The 27,953-nt window shown below is 43.5% G+C and overlaps 1 protein-coding gene across 8 annotated transcripts in view; it reads right to left on the bottom strand.

Annotated features, from left to right (window-relative positions):
• The window catches only part of CPLANE1 (ciliogenesis and planar polarity effector complex subunit 1), a 209,345-nt gene that overhangs the window by 34,886 nt on the left and 146,506 nt on the right, over window positions 1–27,953 (bottom strand). For 6 of the 8 annotated variants that reach the window (XM_073621364.1, XM_073621384.1, XM_073621394.1 and 3 more), the window contains 7 exons: window positions 22,199–22,285; window positions 18,793–18,864; window positions 11,059–11,171; window positions 7,884–8,037; window positions 4,438–4,682; window positions 2,677–2,767; window positions 568–711 (listed from right to left, as the gene is read on the bottom strand). In XM_073621364.1, the coding sequence (XP_073477465.1) occupies window positions 568–711; window positions 2,677–2,767; window positions 4,438–4,682; window positions 7,884–8,037; window positions 11,059–11,171; window positions 18,793–18,864; window positions 22,199–22,285 (906 nt within the window). The remainder of the gene's footprint in view (window positions 1–567; window positions 712–2,676; window positions 2,768–4,437; window positions 4,683–7,883; window positions 8,038–11,058; window positions 11,172–18,792; window positions 18,865–22,198; window positions 22,286–27,953) is intronic. The other 2 variants (XM_073621422.1, XM_073621404.1) reach the window with 1 other exon arrangement.

Raw genomic sequence — 27,953 nt, forward strand, 5'->3', positions numbered from 1 at the left:
CACACTGATGCTAAATATCTTTGGGTGTATGATCGTCTTGGATTTTTGATTGTCTTGGTTTGGGATTGCAAAGGATAAAGTTTTTTTTTATCTTAATGCATTCTATACGTTAAGATTAAAAAAAAAACCTTCTGTGTGCAGCAGCCCTCTTCTGCCTCCTAATACTTACCTGAGCCATCTTTATCCAGCGATGTTGCTAGAGTTTCTAAGCTGCCCAGGACTCCCCTCCTCATTGGCTGAGACAGCAGCGTGGCGCAATTGGCTCCTGCTGCTGTCAATCAAAACCATTCAGCCAATCAGGAGAGAGGGGCGGGGCGGGTCACGGCTCCATGTCTGAATGGACACAGGAAGCTGTGGCTCAGGTGCCCCCATAGCAAGCTGCTTGCTGTGGGGGCACTCAACAGGAGGGAGGGGCCAGGAGCACCGAAGAGGCAACTGAGAAAAGGAGAATCTGGGCTGCTCTGTGCAAAACCAACTGCATAGAGCAGATAAGTATAACATGTTTGTTATTTAAAAAACGAGACTTTACAATCACTTTAAGACACGAGACAGAAACTTATAACGTACCTGTAAGAAGACGAGTGTCAGGTTTTGCATTGATAAAAACCTCTAGAGGGTGTTGATGTAATCTTAAAGCTCTGGGGTTGGGCAGTGTAAACTCCTCCTCCTCCTCAGCCAGCTCCTCTAATACCATCTTACTGAGAGTCAACCCTAAACACAAAGAATGTTACAATTAGTGTAAAGAGATATCGCCAGCACGGTGCACTGCAGGCTCTCCAACACAGACTTCCCACAGGAGGAAGAAACAGTTTGTTCCTGAACTTTTCTCTATCTATCTGTCTAAGTACATAGACTTGGTCAACTGTTGACTATGTTGACTTAAAGTGCACATATCGTAAGACCAGTATTTAACAGCTTACTTACCATGGCAATTTTTTTTCCTTTTTTACATACATGCTAAAAGCAGCCAAAAATACTTAGAACCCCCAAACATTATACATATTTTTTTTTAATCAGAAGCCCTGGAGAATAAAATACTGGCTGTTGCAATTTTTTGTTACATAATATTTGCACAGTCGTTTATCAAATGCCAATTTTCAGGAAAATATAGACTTGAATAAATTTTAGCGCACACAAAAACATAATACCCCTTTTTTTGGTAAAATATAACATGATTTTTTGTGTCAAGTAAATAAATACCAAACATGTCAAGATTTAAAATTGTGCCTGCCTGTGAAATGACGACAAACTACCGTACCTAAAACGGTTTATAGGCGATACTTTAAAAGCCTTTACAGGTTATCAGTTTCGGCTTAAATATGAGCTATAATTATTGTTCTCGCTTTTACATTTATGGCAATACTGAACATATGCAGTGCAATTACCGTTTGGAATGGGGGAGCTTTTCATTTTTTTATAATTATTTTTATTAAAAAAAAAAATTTCATTTAACTTTATTGCTATCACAAGGGGACAAGCCCCTTTTAGTAGCTTTGGGCCATGACAGGTACTCCTACATTAATGTTACTGTATATTAAGACCCCCTGATGTCTCCCCTGCACTTCATCTGATAAAATGCAGATCTGCTAGATCAGATGTCTCCCCGACAGTACCAGCCAGTAAAAGACAGCTCTAAAACAGGAACTGACGAAAACCTTGTTGATCCTGGCTTCATTCATCACAGAGGAGATTGGGGAATAGGTGCTCCTCCATCTCCTCTGTGTACAGCTGACATGAATGCTTACAGAGGTTCCATGCTCCCCGGTGAAACGGGAGAGCCCGGGAACAGCATCGGGAGGTAGGGATCCCCTTCTGGGCACTGCAAAAGTAATTAGGCAGCTGGAAGGCTGATTGCAGGCTGAATATAACAATACCAGGATCATGGCTAAATATGGCCTTTAGGCAGCAAGCAGTTAAGCCACAATGTTAACCTCTCCATACATATGTTTGCGGCATTGTTGTCATGCTAATGCTTTGGCTTCAATACTGGAGTTACTGACCTGGAATCAGCACAGAGATTAGAATCTCATTAATTTCTACTCCCTGTTATTTGCCCTAATGTTAGATGTCCTATTCATAGAAATAAACTACATTTTTGATGCATGTGCAGAAGAACTGAGGGGCTGTTTGAAAGCGTTGATGGGATGCACAGTGTTGATTAGGCAGGAATCTGGATAAAGTAAGAGTAGGACTTTGAGAAGGATTTTTTTTTTATTGCTGTTTGTCCACTCAGGAGACTACCCCTCACTTCCTGTCCTGGTGTCACAGGAGACGTAAGAGTAGAAATCATTGCAACAGGGACACAAACAGCTACAAAATAGAGTAGGAAGGGTTGGGGACAAGCATACAGCAAATAAAGTCAGAGGAACTGGGTCACTAACTCAGACAGCAAGTCCTCTTTAGGCCCCATGCACACTGGGAGGGCACCAGTGACTTGTCCAGTCCTGCTGACAGCAGCCTATCAAACTCTATGAGAGGCTGACAGCTGCTGCGTCTGGACGGCGGGAAACCTAACAGGTCGAACATTTGGGCTGTATGTGCTCAGTGACAAGTGCCCAAGAACTTAGCTGAAGCAAACTGCATTCTGCAACAAAACAGACATTAAAAATCAGCTGAAAAGATAACCCATATTTCACACTACACAAAGCTAGGTACACTATACTGGAAGGTGCTTACCTCTTCCTGGCACAGCAGGCTCTCTAGGAGGATGGACTTCTTTAGGGTCTGGGTCCACTGCAGTTGCCAGATTTTCTATCGTGTTGACCAGCTGCCATCAACATAACAACAAATCATATTAAAAGGTAGAAAGCCACATAAATACATTCAGGTATGTTTCTTACTATAAGTTATAACGGCAGTGTTTTTTTTCATTGTCTACTTTAAGATAACCTAAAGTGATTGTAAACGATCACCTTGCAAAACAATGAAAGGCAATGTATAGATATAAAAAAAAAAAAAAAAATCCAAATACCCTTTTTTTTATAAGTGATCACATTCCCTCTGTTCTCAGCTGCATAAGAGCTAGGGGAGGAGAAGCAGCAATACAGTAAGCTTCCCAGTGAAAGGCTGTGCAAGGGGAGGGGGGGTGTCAGGAGAAGTCTTATCATTGGAGGAGAGCACACTGAGTTCCCAGCATAGCTAGAGAACTAACCACGGTGTGTTCTCCTGCTTAGTGTGGTGAGTTTTTAATAGGAAAGCAGAGGGACTGGTGGGAACGCCAGGGGATTTCACACAAAGGAAGCAATACAAAGAGAACAGGAGACTTTTTCATACATGTACATGGTGCAGCCAGCCCATATCAGGAGTATGAAATGTTGGGGTAACACTTAACTGGACATTACATTGACCCTCTAGTTCAAATGTTCCTGTTTGAAAAAACAGGCTATAATTAGTAGTGATAACTGTCCTTTAGGCTGGCCATAAATTAGACGTTTAAAGCAGTATTAAACTCAAAAGCAAACATTTACTACTGATTCTTAGACGTGATGGCTGCATTCGATTTTTCGCTTTCTTTCTGCTTTCTGTTCATCATGATCTGGCCAATCAGTCTATTGTTTTTCAAAAGAACAAGCTCTCTTGCAGATGTATATGTTACAGGGATGAGACAAACCCATTTACAACTGACAAAAGGTGCTCAACTTTTATTTATAAAAAATCTTTATCACAAAACGAAAAAAGTGTAGTGTATTAAAATCTCCTAGTACATCTAAACACTGTGTGCTCCTTCATCTAGAGTGGGGGTGCTCTAATACAGGAGGTGTGTTACTGGCCAGATTACCAGGTAAAAACTGAGGGGAAAAAAGTCTAAAAAGAAAACTAATACAGCCACCTCATCTAAGGATTGGTAAGTTGTCATATATCACTTTTTGGTTTTGGGCTGAATACTGTTTTGAGGCTCATTTACACGCAGTGGATCAGTCTTCAGAGGGTTTTTGACATAAGGAGATGCCTCCTCACTAACCCCTAAAACCCACACCGCAAGTGAGTACATTGCACACGATTGCAGTGTGGCTCCATTCAGGTCAATGTGTTGTGGTCAGAGTACGACAGGATCATTTTTGCTGTGTCACGATGCATAACATGTGTACACCCCCATCCTCTTCCTTTGCAGCTTAAAGGGGAGCGTTTAGCGGGCAGTAAAAATGTGTTTTAACTACATGTTTTTACTGCCGCCACATATCATATGACCATAAGATTTTAGGTGAGAGGTCTTGTATGTTAAATGGTGGTTTATACAGAGAAGTTCATACAATTTTAAAAATCATTGTCCAAAATCTTAAAATTCCTTTATCAACATTTATGCACCTACAATCTTGTGATGCCATTTGTGAACATTTCAAATCTCCCAACATCAGGATGCTTATGGCAAGCCTTACTGTACCTTTTCAACTGATACATATACAGTAAAAAAGTTAGCTGTATTGTGTTATTGCTTACCAGTTCAGTATTGGCAAAGTCTCTCTCCATGCTTTCTGCCATATTCTGCAAGGCTCTTAGCTGGAAATCCATCTCTTTCAGTCTGTAGAAGGCATCATTACTTTCTAAAGTCCTAGGTGTCCAAACACTTGGAAATGGTTCTTCATCATTTACAGATGGCTCTGGCTGTATAACACCATTCACAGAGCCGGGCTGGCCATCCTCTAACCTTGGCTGGCTCTGGAATTTGTCTAACGAATAAATCCCTAAAATCAAAATAAAAGCAATGTATTAAAACTGGAGGGAAGGAAAATGAGGCCTTACGTTTATTGCTTACAGTTCAGCTGATATAATAAGGTTACAAAACAGGGCTGAAGATCGGTAGTGAAGTACTTTTTCAATTCAGTTGAATATGTGTATTCAAGCCTCAGGCATTGTTTCAGCGAATGAAAATCATTACGGGGAGGAGACCAGTTCTTACAGGCTCAAAAATGCCCGAAATATGCTGGAAAAATGCATGAAAACGCTTTATGTGAGCATTTTTAGGCACTCCAATTGAAATCTATGGGGTCAAAACAGCCAAATCTGCCTAACCTAATGCAGATTTTGGAGTTTAAAGTGGTTGTAAACCTTTTACAACCACTTTATATTACAGGCAAGCCTATAATTAGGCTTACCTGTAGCTACACTGGATATCTCCTAAACCTGCACGTCATCGACACATGCGCACTTAAGCAAACTGAAGCAACGGCACGTGCGTTGCTTCAGTTGTACTGTGCCGTTACCGGTGGCTCCAGCACGAATGAGCAGGGAGTGACGTCATCGCGGCTCCAGGCCAATCACAGTGCAGGAGCCGCAATACCCGGAAGTAACCCCCCCAGGGAGATGTCGGCCGCCAGAGCGGTGAACGAGGGCCGCTGCAGGGGCTTCGATCTCAGATAAGTAAATCATAATGCATACTAGCTCATTATGCCTTTTTCTTGCAGGTTTTTTTAAAGGGTTTACAACCACTTTAAAGTACAACTAAAGGCAGCCTATGAATTTTTAGTGAACCCTTAACAAATGCTCATGAAAATGACACAAATTAATAAATATAATGGGGCTGATATAGTAAGCCAGTAATCTACAGAAGCCCCTTTTTACTAAAACTACCTAATCAGATTTGGAGGAATGGGTAAACTAACCACAGGTACCCCTGAAAGTAGTACTGGGTAATAGGGGCCTGTGCAACAACTTCTTGAGTAATGCGGCCAATGAATGTCACCCTTTGGGCCTGTGTGGGTGGGCTTTTTGGCTTGTGTCAATGACATCAGTTTGAGACACTTCTGAGATGATCCAGAAATCACAGACCTGCTTTAAGCCAGCCAGTTTAGCATTCTCACACTTTTATAGCAATGCAAAACCCACTTGAACCAAACAAAGGCACTTTATCACCACAAACATTGGATTTAGCCTCAGAATAAATATCTTTCTACTGCTTCCAAAGAACATGAAGACAGAGAACCGCCACATCATTATGTAATAAGCTGCGGTTCAATTGTATTTGGCATAGAAAACCTATTTATTAACAGAAAAGATGAAATCACACAGTGTAAAAAAAAAAATCAAACGTGTACGATAAATGCATTAACGCATTAATTTACTAAAATTGGAGAGTGCAAAATCTGGTGCAGCTGTGCATGGTAGCCAATCAGCTTCTAATGGGGCGTACACACGGTCGGACTTTTCGGCTACAAAAGTCCGACGGACCAAATCCGGCGGACAATCCGATCGTGTGTGGACTTCCCCGGACTTTCAGCTGACTTTTCCGGTCGCAAATCTGACGGACTTTAGATTTGGAACATGATTCAAATCTTTACGTCGTAACTCCGCCGGACCCAGAAATCTGCTCGTCTGTGTGCTAGTCCGACGGACAAAAACCCACGCTAGGGCAGCTATTGGCTACTGGCTATCAACTTCCTTATTTTAGTCCGGTCGTACGTCATCACGTACGAATCCGTCGGACTTTTGTGTGATCATATGTAGGCAAGTCCGTTCGTTAGAAAGTCCGCCGCAAGTCCGTCGAAAGTTTGTCGGACGGGCTGTCGGACTTTTGTAGTCGAAAAGTCTGATCGTGTGTACGCCCCATAACTTCAGCTTGTCCAATTAAGCTTTGACCAAAAACAACTCGAAGCTGAAGTTTCTATGCAGAGCTGTCAAAAAAAATTAGCAATAAGTATATAAAAAAATAAATAAATAAAAAACAAAACGGCAATAACTATACTGTATAACACTGCTTTAGCAATATTCCCAAAATTATAAACAAAAAAGATGAAATCGCACAGTGTTTATAACTTTGGGAATATTAGCAGCAGTGATATATATTTATTGCCTTTTGTTTTGTTTTTTTATATACTTCTTATTTTTGTTAGGCAAACTTTTGTTTGGCACAGTGCTGCTGATGAACGCATTGTGTTAATGCACTTATCGTACACATGTATGATTTCCTACACTGTGTGATTTCATCTTTTCTGTTTAGAACATTGGGGATTTTGTAAGAGTAGCAGCAGTGATATATATTTATTGTCTTTTGCTGTGTTTGTTTTCCAGATCAAACTGGTAGCACCAGGTTTCATTCCTGCGACGATGGTTTTCAGAAAGGATGGATCCTGGTCACACGATAATGAAATCCACAGAGGTTTCCATTTGTTTTGCTTTCTGTTCGTCTGTCTGTCAGCATGTGAGGCACAAATCAGGAACAGATCTTCCATTTACCCAACTCTTCACAGACGATGGTGCGCACTGCATCCTTGCTAATGCCCAATTCCTCCGCCATCAAGCGTAGAGTCAGTCGTCGATCTCGTGCCAGCATTTGTTGCACTCACTCAATCGTGTCTGGGGTTCTGCTTGTTGACAGCCGACCCGATAGTGGCTCATCCTCAGTCGTTTCCGTTTGGAAAGCGTTTGAACCAATTGTAAACACATTTTCTGCTCACGGCTTCCGTCCCGTACACTTTCACCATTTCATGCGTCTCTGTCGCCGGTTTTCCTAGTTTGTAGCAGAACTTGATGTTCACTTGTTGCTCCATTGCACTGTGACCCTACCTCACACACTGACTACGTTTGACTGCCCACAGCGGGTTTACCCTGGCGGGCTTGTGTACTCCACCCTAGGTGGCGCTTCTCGACATGTCTCTGGCTAGCCATGTGCATGCACATGCACCTGACCCATGTTGCCGTTGAGATATCAGAACAGTCACCAAACTTTTTAGACACACCATATATATATATATATACTCTCCCTCTCTCTCTCTCTCTATATATATTTCGATATATACACACACACGGGTCCTTGAAAAAAAATTCCGTACTCTTTAACGCAGAAACATTTTGAAGACCCCTCGCATGTATATTTTGGAAAACCTATTTATCATACAAACATTTTGTGGTCTACATATGGAATTTTCTGTCCATCTAGAAGCGGTTACCTGTGTTGGGAAGCAGTTCTCTGGGCAATGCATTTTTCTTAGAGGCCGCCATGAGCTGGAGATCAGCAGAGGAAGGAAGCCTCTCTATATCTGGGATGTGCTGTACATAATTTTCTTCATCCAAGTCCGTTACATCTAGCAGATGTTCTTCATCCTGCAATATGAAGAAAAAGGGCAATACAAATATAAGGACTTAATATATTTCAAACAAGATAGAAAGGTGGTGTCTATTCCAAACAATTAGGTTCCACATGTATATTTTTCAATAAAAAAAAAATACTGCAGACAATCTAACACAGAAGCCATGACATCATAAACAAGCATACTTTCTAATGCAAAGTTTTATCAAATTAACCACTTCATGATCATGCTATAGCCGAAAGACGCCTACAGAGCAGCTCTATCATTTTGGGACAGCGTCCATGGACGTCCTCCCAGAACCACGCGCCCCCTTTGATTACTGTGTCCTACAGACACAGCTGATCACAGATCGCGGTAAAGGGACAATCACAGCATCCCTTTACCATGTGATCAGCTGTGTTCAAGCACAGCTGATCACAAGTAAACAAACTTGCCGATTATCGGCATTCCTTTCCTCATGTGCTGTCATAGCATGAGAAGAGGAGAGCCGGTAACCAGCAAGTGTTACAGGGGACATTTACACAGACAATCATTCACGGATCATTAGTGTCCTGATTATCAGTGCAGCCCCATCAGTGCTGCCTATCAGCGTCGCCTATTGGTGTCGCCTATCGGTGCCCATCAGTGTAGCCTCATCAGCGCTTATCAGCGAAGGAGCAAAATTACTTATTTGCTAAATTTTAATAACAGAAACTAAGAAAATTTCTTTTTTTTTTTTTTTTTAAATTTTTGGTCTTTTTTTCATTTGTTTAGCAAAAAATAAAAAATCCAGTGGTGATTAAATACCACCAAAAGAAAGCTCTATCTGTCACAAAAAAAAAAAAATGATAAAAAATTCATATGGGCACAGTCTTGCATGACCGCAGTGTTAATTTTGTTGACTAAATTAATACTATCTTAGTCGACTAAAATACGACTAAAACAAACAATTGAGAAGACTAAAATATGACTAAACTAAAATGTCATTTTAGCCAAAAGACTATGACTAAAACTAAATTGAAAGTTGACATAAAAATTAACACTGCACTACCACATAAGAATATGTAGGGGGCATCTTATAAGCTGCTAAAAGAAAAAAAAAAAGAAAAAGGCTTTTCTTATTTTTTTTTCTTGATATTTAATGTTGTTAATATATTCAGTATGTGCAATGACATTACAGTCAATAGAGTTTACAGTTTTTTGTTTTTTTTTTATATTTTCAAGTTGTACTTCTGCTTTTCAAAAAGCAATATTTTTTTTGTTTATGAAACTTGGCTTAATCTATAAAGACGTTATATATCACAACAGATAAAACTGTGTCTGTAGTGCATGTTCAAACCTTAATATCACAAATAATAATCTATTATTAGATTTTTACTCCATGAGTATAAAATGAGTTTGGCAATTCTAAAGATATGCTTAAAGCAGAACTCTGGACAAAATTTTTTTTTTTCCCATTTCTTTGTTGCTGATCTCCTACCTTCACCAAGTTTGCCATCCATGTTCTTCTGAGCTCTGTAGTTCCTCTGTAATAGGCTGCTGAACTTGCTGAAAAACTGTTATTGCCTGCTGACATCCTGTTTGTAAGACCGCTGGCTTCTATCCCTCTCCTCAGCTCAGCCAGTGGTCTGGCACACCCCCTTGTAGTCTTTGGAAAGCGAGCAGGGAGGAAGCAGACATGTGGGTAGAAGGGGGTCTCGCATTTGGTCTGACATTTGGCACTGGTGCACACTGACACGTTGCACTGGTTTGCATTTATAAGGCTGTAACCTATCATACCGTGTGTTATGTATGGCTTGCTGGCGGCAGAATGAGGGGTGTGATTTATGTTGAAGTGGGCAAATTCACATTTACATGTACAAGCCCAGTGTACCTCCCACATTCACTCCCATCCCAAGGATTCATGGGAAATGTAGGCTGATTACAGTTAGAGGGAGAGAAGAGGATATGATGCAATCACTCTTCTAACTACCTCCTACCTGCTAGAAAAGATGAAGCATTTTTTGACTCACAAAACTGACTTCCTGAAAATTCAGTCATATCTCTTAAAGCGGTTGTATACCCGCAATTTTTTTTTTTTTTTTTTTAACCCTGTAAAGCAAAAGGCATAATGAGCTCATTATAAAATACTTACCTTAGAACGAGGCGTCAGTATCTTACCTGGTCCACGCCGAGGGAGCTGTCATGTTGCCTCGGCGTGTCTTCCGGGTATCGCGGTTCCAGCGATGTGAGTGGCTGGAGCCGCGATGTCATCACTCCCGCGCATGCGCGCGGGAGATTTCTTACTCGGCAAGGTCCGGCAGCTGCCGGGCTTCAGCCGAGAATCCCGTGCGCATGCGCCGCTGCAGTCAGCGGCGCATAGCAAGGGGAATATCTCCTAAACCGTAAAGGTTTAGGAGATATTTTTTTTACCTACAGGTAAGCCTTATTATAGGCTTACCTGTAGGTAAAAGTAAAAAAAAAGACTATACAACCGCTTTAAACAGTAAGAAATTTCACAAATGTTATAACTGTTTAGTGTTTTGTGTGGGGGGTGTACTAAAGGGGGATTTTTTGAAAATCCTGGAGCTCTGCTTTAAATAATGCAATAAAAATTACCTAAACCCATTCGATTTTACTCGACTAAAATGTACTGGAGATTTTAGTAGACTAAAATACGCCTAAAACAATTCAGATGACTGAAATACAACTAAAACTAAAATGGCATTTTAGTCAAAAGACTAAAACTAAATCGAATTGATGTCAAAATTAACACTGCATGACCGAGCAATTATCATTCAAAGTGTGACAACGCTGAAATAAAAAAAAAAAAATTGGCTTGGGCAGGATAGGGGTGAAAGTGTCCAGTACTGGTTAATCCCAAAACCCCAAATTGTCTTAAATGAAATATCTAGTAGTTAGTCGCATGCAACTGGAATTTTCCTGTAATGTCGAGACAGTTTTGCAGCTTATCCAAGCCTCTTCAACATTACAGAGAAAATTCAGTTGAACGACTAGCTAATACTAGCTATAGTTTGACCTAGGTAAATGAGAATCTTCACAGAAAATGTCTTACATGTGGTGGTGAAGTATCTTCCTTCTGAAACATCTTCTCTTGCTGCTCATCATATGGAAGGTTTAAAAAGAGCACGGGAGGCAAGTTCAGGGGGTGGTCAGCTGAAAGCCCATCTGCAAGAAACAACTTTGCAATTAACTATGTGTGTCAAATTATTTAGGACATAGACATTGCATGACAATTCCAAACAATCAGATTCCACATGTATATTTTTCAAGAATGGAAAAATACTGCAGACAATCTAACACAGAAGCCACGACATTCCTTGGTAAACTGCTAAATAGACGAAATACATTTACGGGAGCTGTTTTACCTGCCAAAGGATCTGTCGCCCACGCAAGATTGTCGTGTCTGGTAGGGTAAGAGACTTTATTTTTCACTGCTGCAGTTAAGTAACACTTACAGGTCTTGTCCTTCCCCCAGGCTGTGACTGGACAGTGAAAAGATTAGCAGCCGACTAATGAGATCATCTATTTGTCATTCTGCTCTTTCCATTTATCAACATGTTTCTTGTAAGCACACAGGTACTGCAGCACAACTGATTGGATCCTTGTGGTTCTTATCCCTATCCTAGTCTAAGCTCTGCTGCATAGGGTATTGCAAGCAAATCATATCAAGTCAAATTCAGGTAAACAGCTTGCTTTGAAAAAAAAAAAAAAAAAAGGAGTTCTAATGTAGCTGTAAATTACATATTTTAGAGTACAGTACAGGACAACGGAATTTATTCTTAAACCATGGGTTATGGTTCACTACCTTCAGGTTATTGGAGCTTTGCAAAAGCTTTGATGGGACTGCACCCCCAGTGTATCCATATAACCCCACTCACACCATGAGGCTCCAGTTTTTTAGCACACAGTAAGGAGATCACAGAGGAAAAATGGGAGGGACCTGTGTCCTCTACTGTAGTCCAATATTGGGAATTTACAGGTACATCAAAATTCCTATTATCCTAATTGCACAGTACAGGACACAGGAACTGATTCTTAGACCACATGGCATATCTAAGCAATAAATCAAGGGGTGAGCAACAAAATAGCCAAAACAGCAGCAACAGGCTCATAGGAAAAATAACAGGCTGGGTCAACAGACCCGAACAGATAGTTGACAGCAGAAGCAGCTTAAAGCTGATGCCCAAACAGCAACCTGGCAAAAAAAAAAAAAAAAGGTTAAAAACAAGAATAGAGGTTTCGACATTGGCGCCGCAACCTGTGAAAAAAAACAAAATGGCCCCCCAACACCTCCAGCAGCAAGGGAGGGCTCAGGTAAGGAAGGAGGAACTTGATCCCTGAGGGTAGAAGTTATAGAAAAAAGAATCATTCAGCAGGGTGGAAGAGGAGGTGGGATGAATTCTACAGAGGGACCAGTTCCCAAGGGAAGAAAGAGAAAATAGCCATAGATTACAGTACTGACCCCACCCATAAGGCAAACCAAAAATTGTCTGACACTCCTTCAAGGCAGAACATGGGGAGGAAGAAAACATTTTCCACAGAGGGCAATAGGAATAGCGCCAGGGAAGCAAGAAAGATTGGATTGCAAGATACTCTGTCCCCATGTAACAGAAGAAAAAGTTGGCTTCCAAGAAGAAAATAGAGGGAGCCAAGGCAGAACTATGGAGGTCAGGGGCAACAGAGAAAAGGCTTTCATTTCTACAAGGGACCTTTTAATGAAATCAGCCCCAAGAACACATACAGAAGGCTCTTTGTGTGGGCAAGATCACTTGAAGAAGGCTTCAGAGGAACACGGAAGGTTGCAGGAGGCAAGGAAAAAGAGAAACTTTTTCCAAAAAGAGTGCACAGGGAGTACAAGCACCGAGGTGCCAGGAAAAGGCCGAACCAATGCCTGCAGGGTACTAGGGGCTAGGTGTTTGACAAATCCAAATCAAAGAAGTTGCAGGATGAGGACTGGGAATAAGTTTTAGGATGAAGTTCCCTGTCATTATATCAGGTGAGATCTACCTCACATGATAAATTGCAAAATATGTGGGAAGCGATCAGCATTCCCTAAGCAAAGAAGCACACCTCACCTAGAGATTAGAATGTGCCTAAATAACAGATATCAGTGAATTAGCAATATTAATGCTGCGTACACACGGTCGGACTTTCCGACGGGAAATGTTCGATGTGAGCTTGTTGTCGGAAAGTCCAACCGTGTGTATGCTCCATCGAACATTTGCTGTCGGAATTTCCAGCCACAAATGTTTGAAAGCAGGTTCTCAAATTTTCCGCCAACTTAACTTTGTTGTCGGAAAGTCCGATCGTGTGTACACAAATCTGTCGCACAAAAGCTCACGCATGCTCGGAATCAAGCAGAAGGAGCCGCACTGGCTATTGAACTTCTTTTCTCGGCTCGTCATACGTCTTGTACATCACAGCGTTCTCACGTTCGGAATTTTGGGCCAACATTTGTGTGACCGTGTGTAAGCAAGACAAGTTTGAGCCAACATCCTTCGGAAACAAATCCACGGTTTTGTTGGCGGAAAGTCCGATCGTGTGTACGGGTCATTAGACATTTCCTGGCAAAAGCCTGTAGAGAGGTCACATAACTGAAAAGTTTTAGGGGGTGAAAAATCTTCAGCAGCCTCCGTTAAAATGTCAGCCTCCTCTAGCCTTCTGCAAATGTAAGTGGGTCAGGCAATTCAGGTTCTAATGCATTAATATAGTCTGGGGGGAGAGAGGCAGAAGAGTATTTTTAGACATTAGAATCCACGGTTTCCAGAAGTGGAGACAGTCTTTTTAAGAGATCAGTCTTGTCAATATTCCTACCGCACACATTCCTGGCAAATGGCTCTTGAAATGGTGGGTGCTGCAGCGATTACCAGTTGGATCCTGTAAACATCAAGCAAGTGTACATATTCGCAAGCACACCATGGATCAACAATCACCGTCCAAAGATTAGGAGAATCACATTACAGAGATAAGTGCAACGTTTCGGAGCCGAACAGGGCCCATTCGTCAGGCATGTGATGCCTGATCTGATCTCTTTTTTAAGAGATCAAAGTGGCAGAGAATTCTGCTTTAGTCAGACAGGCTGCCTGTTGGGTGTATGTTAGGGAGCCCGATTCAGGGTGACTAGAGTGATGTCAGTGTAAGACCTTGCTCTGCACCAAGGGAACAGCTATCAACCTGAGAGGAACTCTGAGTTTGCTCAGGGCCTGCAGTGGAATTATGACCTTTTGTATCATATGCTCTCACTACCAAGCGCCTGTAATCTGTCACTGCCGAGTGAGAATCTTCCTCTGTGGGGTACTCACGGAATGGGTTCAGGTATGTATGGCAGGTCCAGTATGAAGGAATCACAATAACCCAAGAGATAAATGAGTTCCTGGGGCTTGTATCTCTGAGGTAATAGGCAAACAATCATCGTCAGAAAATGGTGGCTGGAGGTGTGCAGTTAGGAGTCTTATAAGCTCTGTGTAACTAGCAAGAGAGGAACTTCACGCAAGTGGAAAAAAGGCCACCAGATCTGAAGTAAATGCTCTAATACCATTACTTACAAGGTCAAATAAAGAGAGATAATAAAAACTAGGGAAAAGACACAAAGTGTAGATACCCGTTAACTGTTGCCTTCGAAACCGCTTGAGCGGTTAACACTGCAGTGTGTCTTGTAAGATAAAAAGATACAGTGGCGGAATTACCAGGGTCGCAACAGTCGCACTTGTGACGGGGCCCTGGGATTCCGTCACTGTCGGGGGGCCCCAACGTGGTCACTATTTGCACGGCTCTGAGCGGAGAGCGTGTCTCTCATGGAACAGCAGCACAGAGCCGGCATTGACAGTTCTATCCCCCCCTCCGTCCGTCCTCTCTCGCACGGGATGACAGAGGACACAGCTGATCTGCTCCCGCTTCTTCCCCCTCTTGTGTGTGCTTCTCGGGAAATGTGAGCTTGTTAGCTTTGCACTTGACTGCCCGCCGAGCACACAGGAGAGTAGAGGAGGGAGAAGGGGGAGCAGATCAGCTGTCTCCTCTGTCATCCCGTGTGAAAGAGGACGGGGGGAGGGGGGGGATAAAACTGTCAATGCCAGTGCTGCTGTTCTATGAGAGACATGCTCTCTGCTCAGATCCATGCTGTCCTGAGAAGGCAGACGGCACTGATGGGCAGTTGGGCACTGATAGAAGGCACTGATGAGCACTGATAGGAAGCACTGATGGGCACTGACAGGAGGCACCGAGGAACACTGACAGGAGGCACCGAGGAACACTGACAGGAGGCACAGAGGAACACTGACAGGAGGCACCGAGGAACACTGACAGGAGGCACCGAGGAACACTGACAGGAGGCACCGAGGAACACTGACAGGAGGCACCGAGGAACACTGACAGGAGGCACCGAGGAACACTGATAGGAGGCACCGAGGGGCACTGATAGGAGGCACCGATGGGCACTGACAGGTGGCATTGATGAGCACTGATAGGCAGAACTCATAGGCTGCACTGATGGGCAATGAGGAACACTGATAGGCAGAACTCAGGCAGTATTGATGAGCACTGATAGATGGCACTGATGTGCAGCATTGAAGAGTACTGATAGGTGGCATTATTGAGCACTGATAGCTGGTGCTGATAGGCAGAATTGATAGGCACTAATAGGCGGCATTAATGAGCACTAATAGGCAACGCTTGTAGGCGGAATTGATGAGCACCGATAGGCAGCATTGATGTGCACTGATAGATGACACTGATGATTGGGGCACTGATTATCAGTGTATACAATTTACTGACATTCTTGACAGTTACTGGCAGTCCTTTCCTCACACAGACACAGCGTAGGAGGAAAGGGCTGCGGATAACCGGCAAGTCTGTTTACATGTGATCAGCTGATCACATGGTAAAGGGCCGCTGTGATTGCCCTGGATGCACATCCCAGGGGGCATGCAGGAAGCAGGGTTCTGGGAGGGTGTCCATGGACACCCTCCCAAAATTGGAAGCCCGGGGCTCGGATTGGAAGGGGGGTCCATCATGATTTCTTGCACTGGGGCCCTGAAGGTTCTAGTTACGCCTCTGAAAGGATATAATGTAGCATGTACCACAGATCCAAGCAAACAAGATCTGTAAAGCCAGGAACCGGTATGTAAAAGTACAGGGTCCCAACCACGGTCCTAGACCTGTAAAGCACCCTGTGGCTAGCTATACTTGTTGCACTATGTGCCAAAGCGTGTGCTTAACCCAGTTCCAGAAGCAAATATTACAAGCCGGCGGGCTTGGTTCTCAAGGTATAAACCACAGATAACCAGATCAGGAAACTGCTAGTGAGCCTTAAAGTGATACTAAAGTCTAGTTTTTTATTTTTTTTAAATAACAAACGTGTCATACTTACTTGCTCTGTGCAGTGGTTTTGCATAGAGTAGCCCAAATTTTCCTCTTCTCTGGTCCCTCATCGGCACTCCTGACCCCTACCATCTGCTGATTACCCCCCCCCCCCGCAAGCACCCGCAAGCAGCTTGCTATGGATCAGCCGAGCCGAGCCACTGCTCTGTGTCCATTCAGACAAGGAGCAGCGGCCCTGCCCCTTCTAGCACCCTGCTGCTGTCTCAGCCAATCAGGAGGGAGAGCCCTGTACAGCCGAGTCTCTCCTGGAACATCGCTGGATCGAGATGGGGCTCAGGTAAGTATTAGAGGGGCTGAGGGGGGCTGCTGAACGAAGGCTTTTTATCTTAATGCATAGAATGCATCAAGATAAAAAAAAAAAAAAAAAACCTTCTGCCCTTACAATCACTTTAAGGCAATAAGCAGTTAGTCCAAGGAAGGGAAATCTGGTAAAAAAAAAAATAGAAAAATATTTTCCAACAAAGCCAATTACAAAAGGACAGTAGCAAAAAACTGGAGCATTATAGAATGTGAGGGGTTACATGGATACCCAGGGAAGGTCCAACCATAGCTTTTGCCAGCGTCCAATAACCTGAAGGTAGTGGCATATAGCACATGGTATTGGAATCGATTTCTGTGTCCTGTACTGTACGATTAGAATAAAATATTTAAAAGGACAGTTCACCTTTACAAAAAAAACTGCATCAGGGGAGAGAAAGAGTATGTGAGGGGGTTTGAATCAGAGAACGTGCTCACTCCTGTGATGGTTGAGGTGAGCAGTGATGAGTAGGCCATTTACATACTTTATAAGCCTGAATGGAATACTCCCAAGGACATTGCTAAGTGAGGCCTATCTTTCTCTGATTCAAATCCCCTCACATACTCTTTCTCTTCCCTGATGCAGTAGCTCTGAGCAGCATTTGAGAGCTCACTCCTGTGATGGGGAAGGATGACTAGGCCTCACTTAGCAACGTCCTGGGAGCATTCCAGTCAAGTTTCTTAAGGTATGTAAATGGCCTACACCTATAGCATGGGCTTTATTCAACTTTAGTCAGAGCTGCATAGTTTGTTTTTATCTACAGATGCCCCTTATTTGCATAGGCAGTTTTGTGGTAAAGGTGAACTATACCTTTAATAATAAATAAAAAAGACAGAACTGCATTAACCTGTGTCTTTACATCTGCCTGGATTTCACCTTCCTTTAATTTGATACATTACATGTATGATTTTTTTTTTTCAATTGTATCATAAGCCCACTATTTGAAAAAAAAATGTAGAAAAAAGATGACCTAAAACAGACAATGGTACTGTGACTAATTAGAAGTTTAATTTTCTTTCTTATTTTAAAGTGATACTAAAGGCTCCATTTTTTTTGTTTAAAATTAACAAATGTGTTATACTTACCTACTCTGTGCAGTGGTTTTGCACAGAACAGCCCCAATCCTCCACCTTCTCGGGTCCCTCTTTGGCGCCCCTGGCTCCTCCCTCCCGTTGAGTGCCCCCACAGCAAGAAGCTTGCTATGGGGGCACCCGAGCCAACCTGAAGCTCCGTGTGTCCATTCAGACACGGAGTTGCAGTCCAGCCCTGTCCCCTCTCTCCCCTCATTGGCTCACTGGCTTTGATTGACAGCAGCGGAAGCCAATAGTGCTTTGCTGCTGTCTCAGCCAATGAGGGGGGAGAGTCTCGGACAGCCGAGGCTCTCGTGCAAAATCGCTGGATCGAGATGGGGCTCACTTAAGTATTAGGGGGGCTGCTGCACACAAAAGGCTTTTTATCTTAATGCATAGAATGCCTTTACAACCACTTTGACGCTTTATCAAACATATACTGCAGCATTTACAGTTTGGGACAACAATAATATGTGGATAAAATAATAAACAACTGAACCAAAAGATGGAGGGCCCAGGTAAAGAAATCCTATGATCTAGAGCAGTATTTGTCACTGGGTCTCAACTTGAAAGTGTTCACAGTATGAAGAGCTAGCAGGGATCTCTCTAACCCCCCCCCCTGGGCACTGTGCAGTGTAAGAGTCTGTGGGCTATGTCCTGCCTACCAGGTAGGCACAACAAAAAATTCAGCTCTGCTGTCAAGCTGTTGTTCGGCTGGGGAAAAGGATTCCCCCACTGTCTCTTCACACTGTGAACAGTGGCCCAGCACAGGAAAACAGTTGTGCTGGAATAAAGGGAGAAGGGGGGCAGGAGAGATAACCTGCCCTGTGAGATGGGAGAGGATACGGGGTTGGAGGATCAAGGGGGTTCGGAGACGTTGAGCAAAGCACCCTCAGTGTCTTGCATTTGCTGCTTGGTGGTGCCCTGGGAACACCAAAGAGCACCAGTGTATGGGGGGCACACTGACCACCAGGGTAAGGGGGCCACACTGAAGTGAAGCTTAAAGCAAACCTGCTGTTTTGCCCTTTCAGCACATGCTCACCTTTACTTGTTGGCTCCTTTGCAACTCTGTTCAGTGGTGTCTGTTGGTGTCTCATAGACATTAGATCATCTCCTGATAAAAATAAAAATAAAAAAGATATTTGATGTCTATGTGCACAGTGAGGATTAAAGAGCATCCAAGAGTAATCTTCAAAACATTCTGTCTGGAAAAGTCAAGTCTGTCAAAAATTAGGTATGTGGCAGGAATGATGATTTATCAAAAGCACCCGTCACAACTTCCTTCACTGTAGGCTCAGATCACACACCAGAAAAGGACTTATGTCTTATGTCTAGTATATCAGGGTTAATACATGCACTTGTCTTATCACACAAGGTTACCTACATGAGAAATGTAACTTGTTTCCAGCAACAGCCAGGGTTATGTCTAAACTAGGGGTAGGCAACCACAGACACCCGACTCCCTCCCCATCAGCAGAGCAGCGCAGGGAAGTGTCAGTGAGACACTAATGCATTCCAATTCCAGAATTCCCCACACTGCACCTGCACTGAGGGGGAGGGCACTGTGTCCCCACACATTGTAAAAGATGGGAAACATTGTTTGGTTCTCTAACTTTGCTGTACCTGCGATCGTCAGATTTTGTGATGTAGAAGAGATTGGGTGCACTTCTGTTGGGGGGGCAGTCCCTGTTTCCAGGAGGAGGAGGACTGTCATTGGCCACTGCTAAAGCCAATCACAGTCCTGCTAGCCCCGTCCACCATCTGGAGGAAGAAGACCCTCTTGGATGCCACAACCAATATCAGAAAGAAGGGATTTCACTGTGACTGAGAAAACCACAATCAGGTGACAGTTTGTGGAATTACTGCTGAGCTTCTGGGAATTTTGTTGAAATTGTTCCTGAACTTTTGCGTCACTTACTACTGAACCCCTGAACTCTGTGTCCCTTTAAGCCACAGCCAGTATTCAGCGCAATGAAAATTACACCCAACTTTTGCTGCAGGGCAAAGCGCTGCACTTTTCCTCACCTGCCCAACTTTTGATCCTTCACACAGGTCCACTGCTTTCAGAAAATGCCCTGACCTGAGCTCATCATTGTGCATCTATTCCAGATGCTTGCATGTGACATCACATACATCACATACAAGCACGTGGGCTGGATGCGAGAGGTGGATCAGCAGGATGAGTGTGCCAGGACAGAGAGATGTGTCTCATCTCTGCTTCCTTTCACCCCTTTGCATATCACGCATATCATAGGTGAGAGGAGGGTACAGCGGCGGGGAAAATGAGCAGAGAGGTACAGTGGTGAAAGAAATGAGAAGGGGGTTCAGCAGTGAGACAGAAGAGCAGGGGGGTAAAGTGATGGGGCAGATGAGAAGGGGGTTTAGTGGTGGGACAGAAAAGAAGGGGGGTAGAGCAGTGGGGCAGATGTGAAAGGAGGTGTATTGATGGGACAGATGAGCAGGGGGTTACAGTGGTGGGGCAGGAGAGCAGGGGGAACAGAGGTGAGACGTGTGTAGGAGGTACACTGGTGGGGCAGATGAGAAAGCAGGTTACAGTGGTGGGGAAGATGAGCAGATGGGTTCAGCGTTAGGACAGATGAGAATGTGATTCAGTAGTGAGACAGAAAAGCACGGGGATACAGCAGTGGAGCAGATGTGCAGGGAGGTACAGTGGTGGGGCAGATGAGAAAAGGGGTACATCGATGGGGCAGATGAGCAGGAGGGTTACAGTGGTGGGGCAGATGTACAGGAGCTACAGTGGTGGAAGGGATGAGAAGGGGTTCAGCGGTGGGACAGATGAGCAGGGGGGGGGTTCACTGTTGGGGCAGATGAGCAGGGGGGTTCACTGTTGGGGCAGATGAGAAGGGGGTTCAGCGGTGAGACAGAAGAGCAAGGGGGTACAGCAGTGGGGCAGATGTGAAAGGAATTGCATTAGTGGGACAGATGAGCAGGGGGTTACAATAGTTGGGCAGAAGAGCAGGAGGTACAGTGACGTGGAAGAGGAGAAAGGAGGTACATTGGTAGGACAGATAAGTAGGTACAGAAGTGGGGCAGATGTGCAGAGGAGAAAGGAGGTACACTGGTGGAACACATGAGCAGGGGGTTACAGTGGTGGGGCATATGAGAAAGGGGGTTACAATGGTGGGGCAGATGAGCAGATAAGTTCAGTGTTAGGACAGATGAGAAGATGGTTCAGCTGTGAGAAAGAAGAGCATGGGGATACAGCGGTGGAGCAGATGTGCAGGGAGGTACAGTGGTGGGGCAGATGAGAAAGGGGGAACATTGATGGGGCAGATGAGCAGGGGGTACAGTGGTGGGGCAGATGTACAGGGGGTTACAGTGGTGGGACAGATGAGCAGGGGGGTACAGTGGTGTGGCAGATGTGCAGGGGGTTACAGTGGTGGGGAAGATGAGAAGGGGGGGGGTACATTGGTGGGGCAGATGAGCAGGGGGTTACAGTGGTGGGACAGAAAAGCAGGGTGGTACAGTGGTGGGGCAGATGTACAGGAGGTTACAGTGGTGGGGCAGATGAGCAGGGGGGGTACAGTGGTGGGGCAGATGAGCAGGGGGGTACAGTGGTGGGGCAGATGTGCAGGGTAGTACAGTGGTGGGGCAGATGAGCAGGGGGGTACAGTGGTGGGGCAGATGAGCAGGGGGGTACAGTGGTGGGGCAGATGAGCAGGGGGGTACAGTGGTGGGGCAGATGAGCAGGGGGGTACAGTGGTGGGACAGATGAGCAGGTGAATTGGGGCTGATCTGAGGTGTGAAGTTGCAGGATTTTTCACTACTGCTCAAGTAGTTTACAGCATTTACTTGATAAAAAATCCTTTTCGTGAATGAGAGTGTAAAGTTGACATTTTTTTGGTATAACATCGGCACACTCAATTTCTTTGAAAACATTTTTCAGCACACTGCGCTCAAATGGTTGCCTACCCCTGGTCTAAACGGTAGACTAGAGGATAATATAGTAGGGACACAATGTAAAACATTTTTGGGATGTGTCTGTGCTATAATTATAACTGCAACTAACTATTTATTTAATGCACACTATTAGTGATACTATTTTCAAACAGATCTCCAACACTGCAGATAATTTAAAGCAAAAAAAGGACTCAAATCTCACAGCAAATGTCAGGAAGGGATGGGGGAATCACTTAATAATCTTGAGGAAGCAGAGCAATGATGAAGGCAAACTTCAAGCTCATCATTTAACCAATTGGTTGCACCCAACGTCATCCTTAGGGCCCTTTCACACTGAGGCGGGGGCGGCGGTAAAGCGCCGCTGGCTTTCACACTGGCATCAAAGCAGCGGCACTTTCGGGTCGGTTTGCAGGCACTATTATTAGCGCAATAGCGCCTGCAAACCGCCCCAGTGTGAAAGGACCCTTAGTATGATGAGTTTTGCAATGACACAAAAAGGCCTCTGAAAGAAATCTGTGAGAACAGACCTGCAGCAAGAGCAGAAGGGGCCATAGAATTGCTATGAAGTTCTTCTGTCCTTTTATTCTCAAGGGGCTTAGGTGATGCACTGGGAGCTGCAGCAGGAGGAAAAGCAGTGAGGAAGATTATTATACATCTCTTGGTATGATGCATAGTCCATTCAATAATCTTAGTGTCATGGCTAAGGATGGTAAGCTGAAGTATGGGTCATGACCTATAAATAATGCAGAGTTAATTATCACGGCACTCTGAGTAGATCTTTGCAGATACATATGTAGTCAGAAATTGCCTGCAATGGCCACACTCATTCATATTAACCACTTGCCTACCAGGCCAATTCTGACATTTCTCTCCTACATGTAAAAATCATAATTTTTTTGCTAAAAAATTACATAGAACCCCCAAACATTATATATGTTTTGTTAGCAGAGACCCTAGAGAATACAATGGGGGTCATTGCAACTTTTTATCTAGCACGGTATTTGCGCAGCAATTTTTCGAATGCGTTTTTTTGGGTAAAAAACAAACAGTTTTGGGCTTTAAAAAAAAACAAAACAAGAAAGTTAGCCCAATGTTTTTGCATAATGTGAAAGATGAAGTTACGCCGAGTAAATAGATACCCAACATGTCATGCTTCAAAATTGCACACGCTCGTGGAATGGCGCCAAACTTCGCTATTTAAACATCCCCTTAGGCGACGTTTTAAAAATTTTTACTGGTTACATGTTTTGAGTTACAGAGGAGGTCTAGGGCCAAAATTATTGCTCTCGCTCTAACGTTTGCGGCGACACCTCACGTGTGGTTTGAACACCGTTTTCATTTGTGGGCAGGACTTATGTATGCGTTCGCTTCTGCGTTCGAGCTCACGGGGACAGGGGCACTTTAAATTTTTTTTTTTTTATTGTTAATTTTACTTTTTTTAATTTTAGCTTGACATTTTTTTCCAAAAAACATTTTTTTGATCACTTTTGTTTCTATTCTATTGTAAACATCCCTTGTAATAGGAATAAGCATGACAAGTGCTCTTTACAGTGAGATGTGGGGTCAATAAGACCCCACATCTCACCTCTAGGCTTAGAAGCATGAAATAAAAAAACAAAAACAAAAAACGATCACCGCTTCCCAGCCGAATCGGCGCCGTTTTTTTTAATACAGAGGACGGGAGTGACGTCATAACATCGCGCCTGGCCTCCGAACGATCATAGAGACTCCGGTGACCATCTGGTCCACCGGAAATCTCTATGCTAAACATCCAGGGCTGGCGGATCCTGTGACCGACTCACCGATTGTATTGGTGAGTCGGTACAAGCACCAGAGGGCGGCGGACGTCAAGAACGATCAAGCGGCGGAACAAATTCGCCGGCTCTAAAAGATATCTGGATGATGTCTGTAGCTACAGGCATCACTCAGATATCCCCGCTCAAAGCTGAGGACGTCATTTGGCATACGGCGGGCGGGAAGCGGTTAAACAATCCTTCATGTTTGTATACTTTCAGTCTATACAAGCAAACAAGTAAGCTAAAAGTAAACAGTTTATAAAACCTAAAAAACTCAAAACTGCATAAGTTGAAAAATACATAAGCAGAGGTAATCTTTAGTTAAAAACTGCATGCAACAGTGATCATCAGATCTGCAGCTAAAGCGATAAAAGCAAATAGGCAAGTGCAACTTGGGGCCCATCCCACTTTCCAAGCCACCCTATTTGTTACTGAGGCCAAACATCAAAAACAACGAAAGGGGTGGGGTCACAGGAATAAGTTTGATTTAAATGCAAAGCCACAATTTGCATCAACTGTGTTTACTCTTTTGAAATCATAATCACAACAGAAACTACCCAAATGACCCTGATCAAAAGTTTACATACCCTGGTGATTTTGGCCTGATAACATGCGCACAAGTTGACACAGAAGGGTTTGAATTGCTATTAAAGGTAACCATCCTCACCTGTGATCTGTTTTCTTGTAATTAGTGTGTGTGTATAAAAGGTCAATGAGTTTCTGGACTCCTGACAGACCCTTGCAGCTTTCATCCAGTGCTGAACTGATGTTTCTGGATTCTGAGTCATAGGGAAAGCAAAAAAACTGTCAAAGGATCTGCGGGAAAAGGTAGTTGAACTGTATAAAAACAGGAAAGGGATATAAAAAGATATCCAAGGAATTGAGAATGCCAATCAGCAGTGTTCAAACTCTAATCAAGAAGTAGAAAATGAGGGGTTCTGTTGAAACCAAACCACAGCCAGGTAGACCAACTAAAATTTCAGCCACAACTGCCAGGAAAATTGATTGGGATGCAAGGAAAAACCCACAAATAATTTCAGGTGAAATACAGGACTCTCCAAAAACATGTGGTGTGGCTGTTTCAAGATGCACTATAAGGAGGCACTTGAAGAAAGATGGGCTGCATGGTCAAGTCGCCAGAAGAAAGCTATTACTACGCAAATGCCACAAAGTATCCCACTTACAATATGCCAAACGGCACAGAGACAAGCCTCAAACCTTCTGGCACAAAGTCATTTGGAGTGATTGGACTAAAATTTAGCTTTTTGGCCACAACCATAAACGCTTCATTTGGAGAGGAGTCAACAAGGCCTATGATGAAAGGTACACCATTCCTACTGTGAAACATGGAGGTGGATCGCTGATGTTTTAGGGATGTGAGGTACAAAGGCACAGGAAATTTTGTCAAAATTGATGGCAAGACGAATGCAGTATGTTTTCAAAAAATACTGGAGGAACATTTGCATTCATCAGCCAGGAAGCTGCGCATGGGATGTACTTGGACATTCCAACATGACAATGGTCCAAGACACAAGGCCAAGACGACCTGTCATTGGCTACAGCAGAATAAATTGAAGGTTCTGGAGTGGCCATATCAGTCTCCTGACCTCAATATCATTGAGCCACTCTGGGGAGATCTCAAACGTGCAGTTCATGCAAGACAGCCCAAGAATTTACAGGATCTGGAGGCTTTCTGCCAAAAGGAATGGGCAACTTTACCATCTGAGAAGATAAAGAGCCTCTACCACAAATACCACAAAATGTAAACGTTTGATCAAGGGCATTTGGGTAGCTTCTGTTGTGATTATGATTAAAAAAAGAGTAAACACAGTTGATTGATAATAAATGGCTTCAGCCAAACACTAACCATGAGTGAAAGAAAAGTTTTTGTGTTATCATTCATATTCTCTGAAAAATGGCCAAGAAATCAAATTCTGCCAGGGTATGTAAACTTATGAGCACAGCTGTACACATATACATACAGTATCTCACAAAAGTGAGTACACCCCTCACATTTTTGTAAATATTTTTTTATTTTACTTTTCATGCAATAACAAGAAGAAATTACACTTTTCTACAATGTAAAGTAGTGAGTGTACAGCTTGTATAACAGTGTACATTTGCTGTCCCCTCAAAATAACTCAACACACAGCCAATAATGTCTAAACCGCTGGTAACAAAAGTGAGTACACCCCTAAGTGAAAATGCCCAAATTGGACCCAATTAGCCATTTTCCCTCCCTGGTGTCATGTGACTCATTAGTGTTACAAGGTGTCAGGTGTGAATGGGGAGCAGATGTGTTAAATTTGGTGTTATCGCTCTCACTCTCTCATACTAGTCACTGGAAGTTCAACATGGCACCTCATGGCAAAGAACTCTCTGAGGATCTGAAAAAAAAAAGAATTGTTGCTCTACATAAAGATGGCCTAGGCTATAAGATTGCCAAGTCCCTGAAACTGAGCTGCAGCACGGTGGCCAAGATCATACAGCGGTTTAATTGGACAGGTTCCACTAAGAACAGGCCTGTGCACGTGCTCAGCATCATATCCAAAGGTTGTCTTTGAAAAATAGACATATGAGTACTGCCAGCATTGCTGCAGAGGTTGAAGGGGTGGGGGGACAGCCTGTCAGTGCTCAGACCATAAGCCGCACACTGCATCAAATTGGTCTGCATGGCTGTCGTCCCAGAAGGAAGCTGCTTCTAAAGATGATGCACAAGAAAGCCTGCAAACAGTTTGCTGAAGACAAGCAGACTAAGGACATGGATTACTGGAACCATGTCCTGGGGTCTGAGACCAAGATAAACTTATTTGGTTCAGATGGTGTCAAGCGTGTGTGGCGGCAACCAGGTAAGGAGTACAAAAACAAGTGTGTCTTGCTTACAGTCAAGCATGGTGGTGGGAGTGTCATTGTCTGGGGCTGCATGAGTGCTGCCGGCACTGGATAGCTACAGTTAATTTAGGGAACCGTGAATACCAACATGTACTGTGAAATACTGAAGTAGAGAATAATCCCCTCCCTTTGGAGACTGCGCCTCAGAGCAGTATTCCAACATGATAACGACCCCAAACACACCTCCAAAATGACCACTGCCTTGCTAAAGAAGCTGAGGGTAAAGGTGATGGACTGGCCAAGCATGTCTCCAGATCTAAACCCTATTGAGCATCTGTGGGGCATCCTTAAACAGAAGGTGGAGGAGCGCAAGACCTCTAACATCCACCAGCTCCGTGATGTCGTCATGGAGGAGTGGAAGAGGACTCCAGTGGCAACCTGTGAAGCTCTGGCGAACTCCATGCCCAAGAGGGTTAAGGCAGTGCTGGAAAATAATGGTGGCCACACAAAAGATTGACACTTTGGGCCCAGTTTGGACATTTTCACTTAGGGGGGTACTCACTTTTGTTGCCAGCGGTTTAGGCATTAAAGGCTGTATGTTGAGTTATTTTGAGGGGACAGCAAATTTACACTGTTATACAAGCTGTACACTCACTACTTTACATTATAGTAAAGAGTCATTTCTTCAGTGTTGTCACATGAAAAGATAGAATAAAATATTTACAAAAATGTGAGGGGTGTACTCACTTTTGTGGGAAACTATACACACACACACGTTTATGGTTACAGTCAACCTTCTGCAGATGTCACCAATTGATCTAGAAGAAAAAGGCTATTGCTACACTACACCGGACCGATTTCCCCCAAGCTATGCCAGGTGCAAGGGATGTCACCCCTTACCACACAAGTAGAAAAGGTCTATTGAACACTCAGAGTTTCTCAAATTAATGGGCAATGCAGAGAACTCTAAGGTTAAGCATTATGCAAGTGAAATCTGATGTTCAAATTTACACTATTTTTTTCCAGCTCACAAACATTTTCATGGCAAATAAGCACCATACAGATAGTGAACCACGACAAAGTGCTAACATTCATCACTGAGGAGATCAGTGGTGAATCCAACAACACATGCTGGCCTCATAAGGTATTATGTAAGGTTTTTCCCACACATGCTGTTAACTTAACTGTATTGTGCATAAAACCTGGATTATGGGAAGAACGATGACTCAGGCTAAGGGTGTCAAACATGGTTTGCCAACCCTATATTTAAAGTGTTACTAAACCAAGGACCCTGCATTCACTATATCTGGTTTCCCACAGTACACAGAACATGGAAATGCAATATAAACTGCTAAATACAGCGAGAGAAAAAAGTATTTGATCCCCTGCTGATTTTGTACGTTTGTTCACTGCCGAAGAAATGATCAGTCTATAACTTTAATGGTAGGTTTATTTTAAGAGTGAGAGACAAAATAACAAAAAAATCCAGAAAAACACATTTCAAAAAAGTTATACATTGATCTGCAGTTTAATGAGTGAAATAAGTATTTGATACCTTAGCAAAACATGACTTAGTACTTGGTGGCCAAACCCTTGTTTGCAATCACAGAGGTCAGACGTTTCTTGTAGTTGGCCACCAGGTTTGCACACATCC

Source organism: Aquarana catesbeiana, linkage group LG01, assembly GCF_042186555.1.
Source record: "Aquarana catesbeiana isolate 2022-GZ linkage group LG01, ASM4218655v1, whole genome shotgun sequence".
Taxonomy (NCBI): Eukaryota; Metazoa; Chordata; class Amphibia; order Anura; family Ranidae; genus Aquarana; species Aquarana catesbeiana.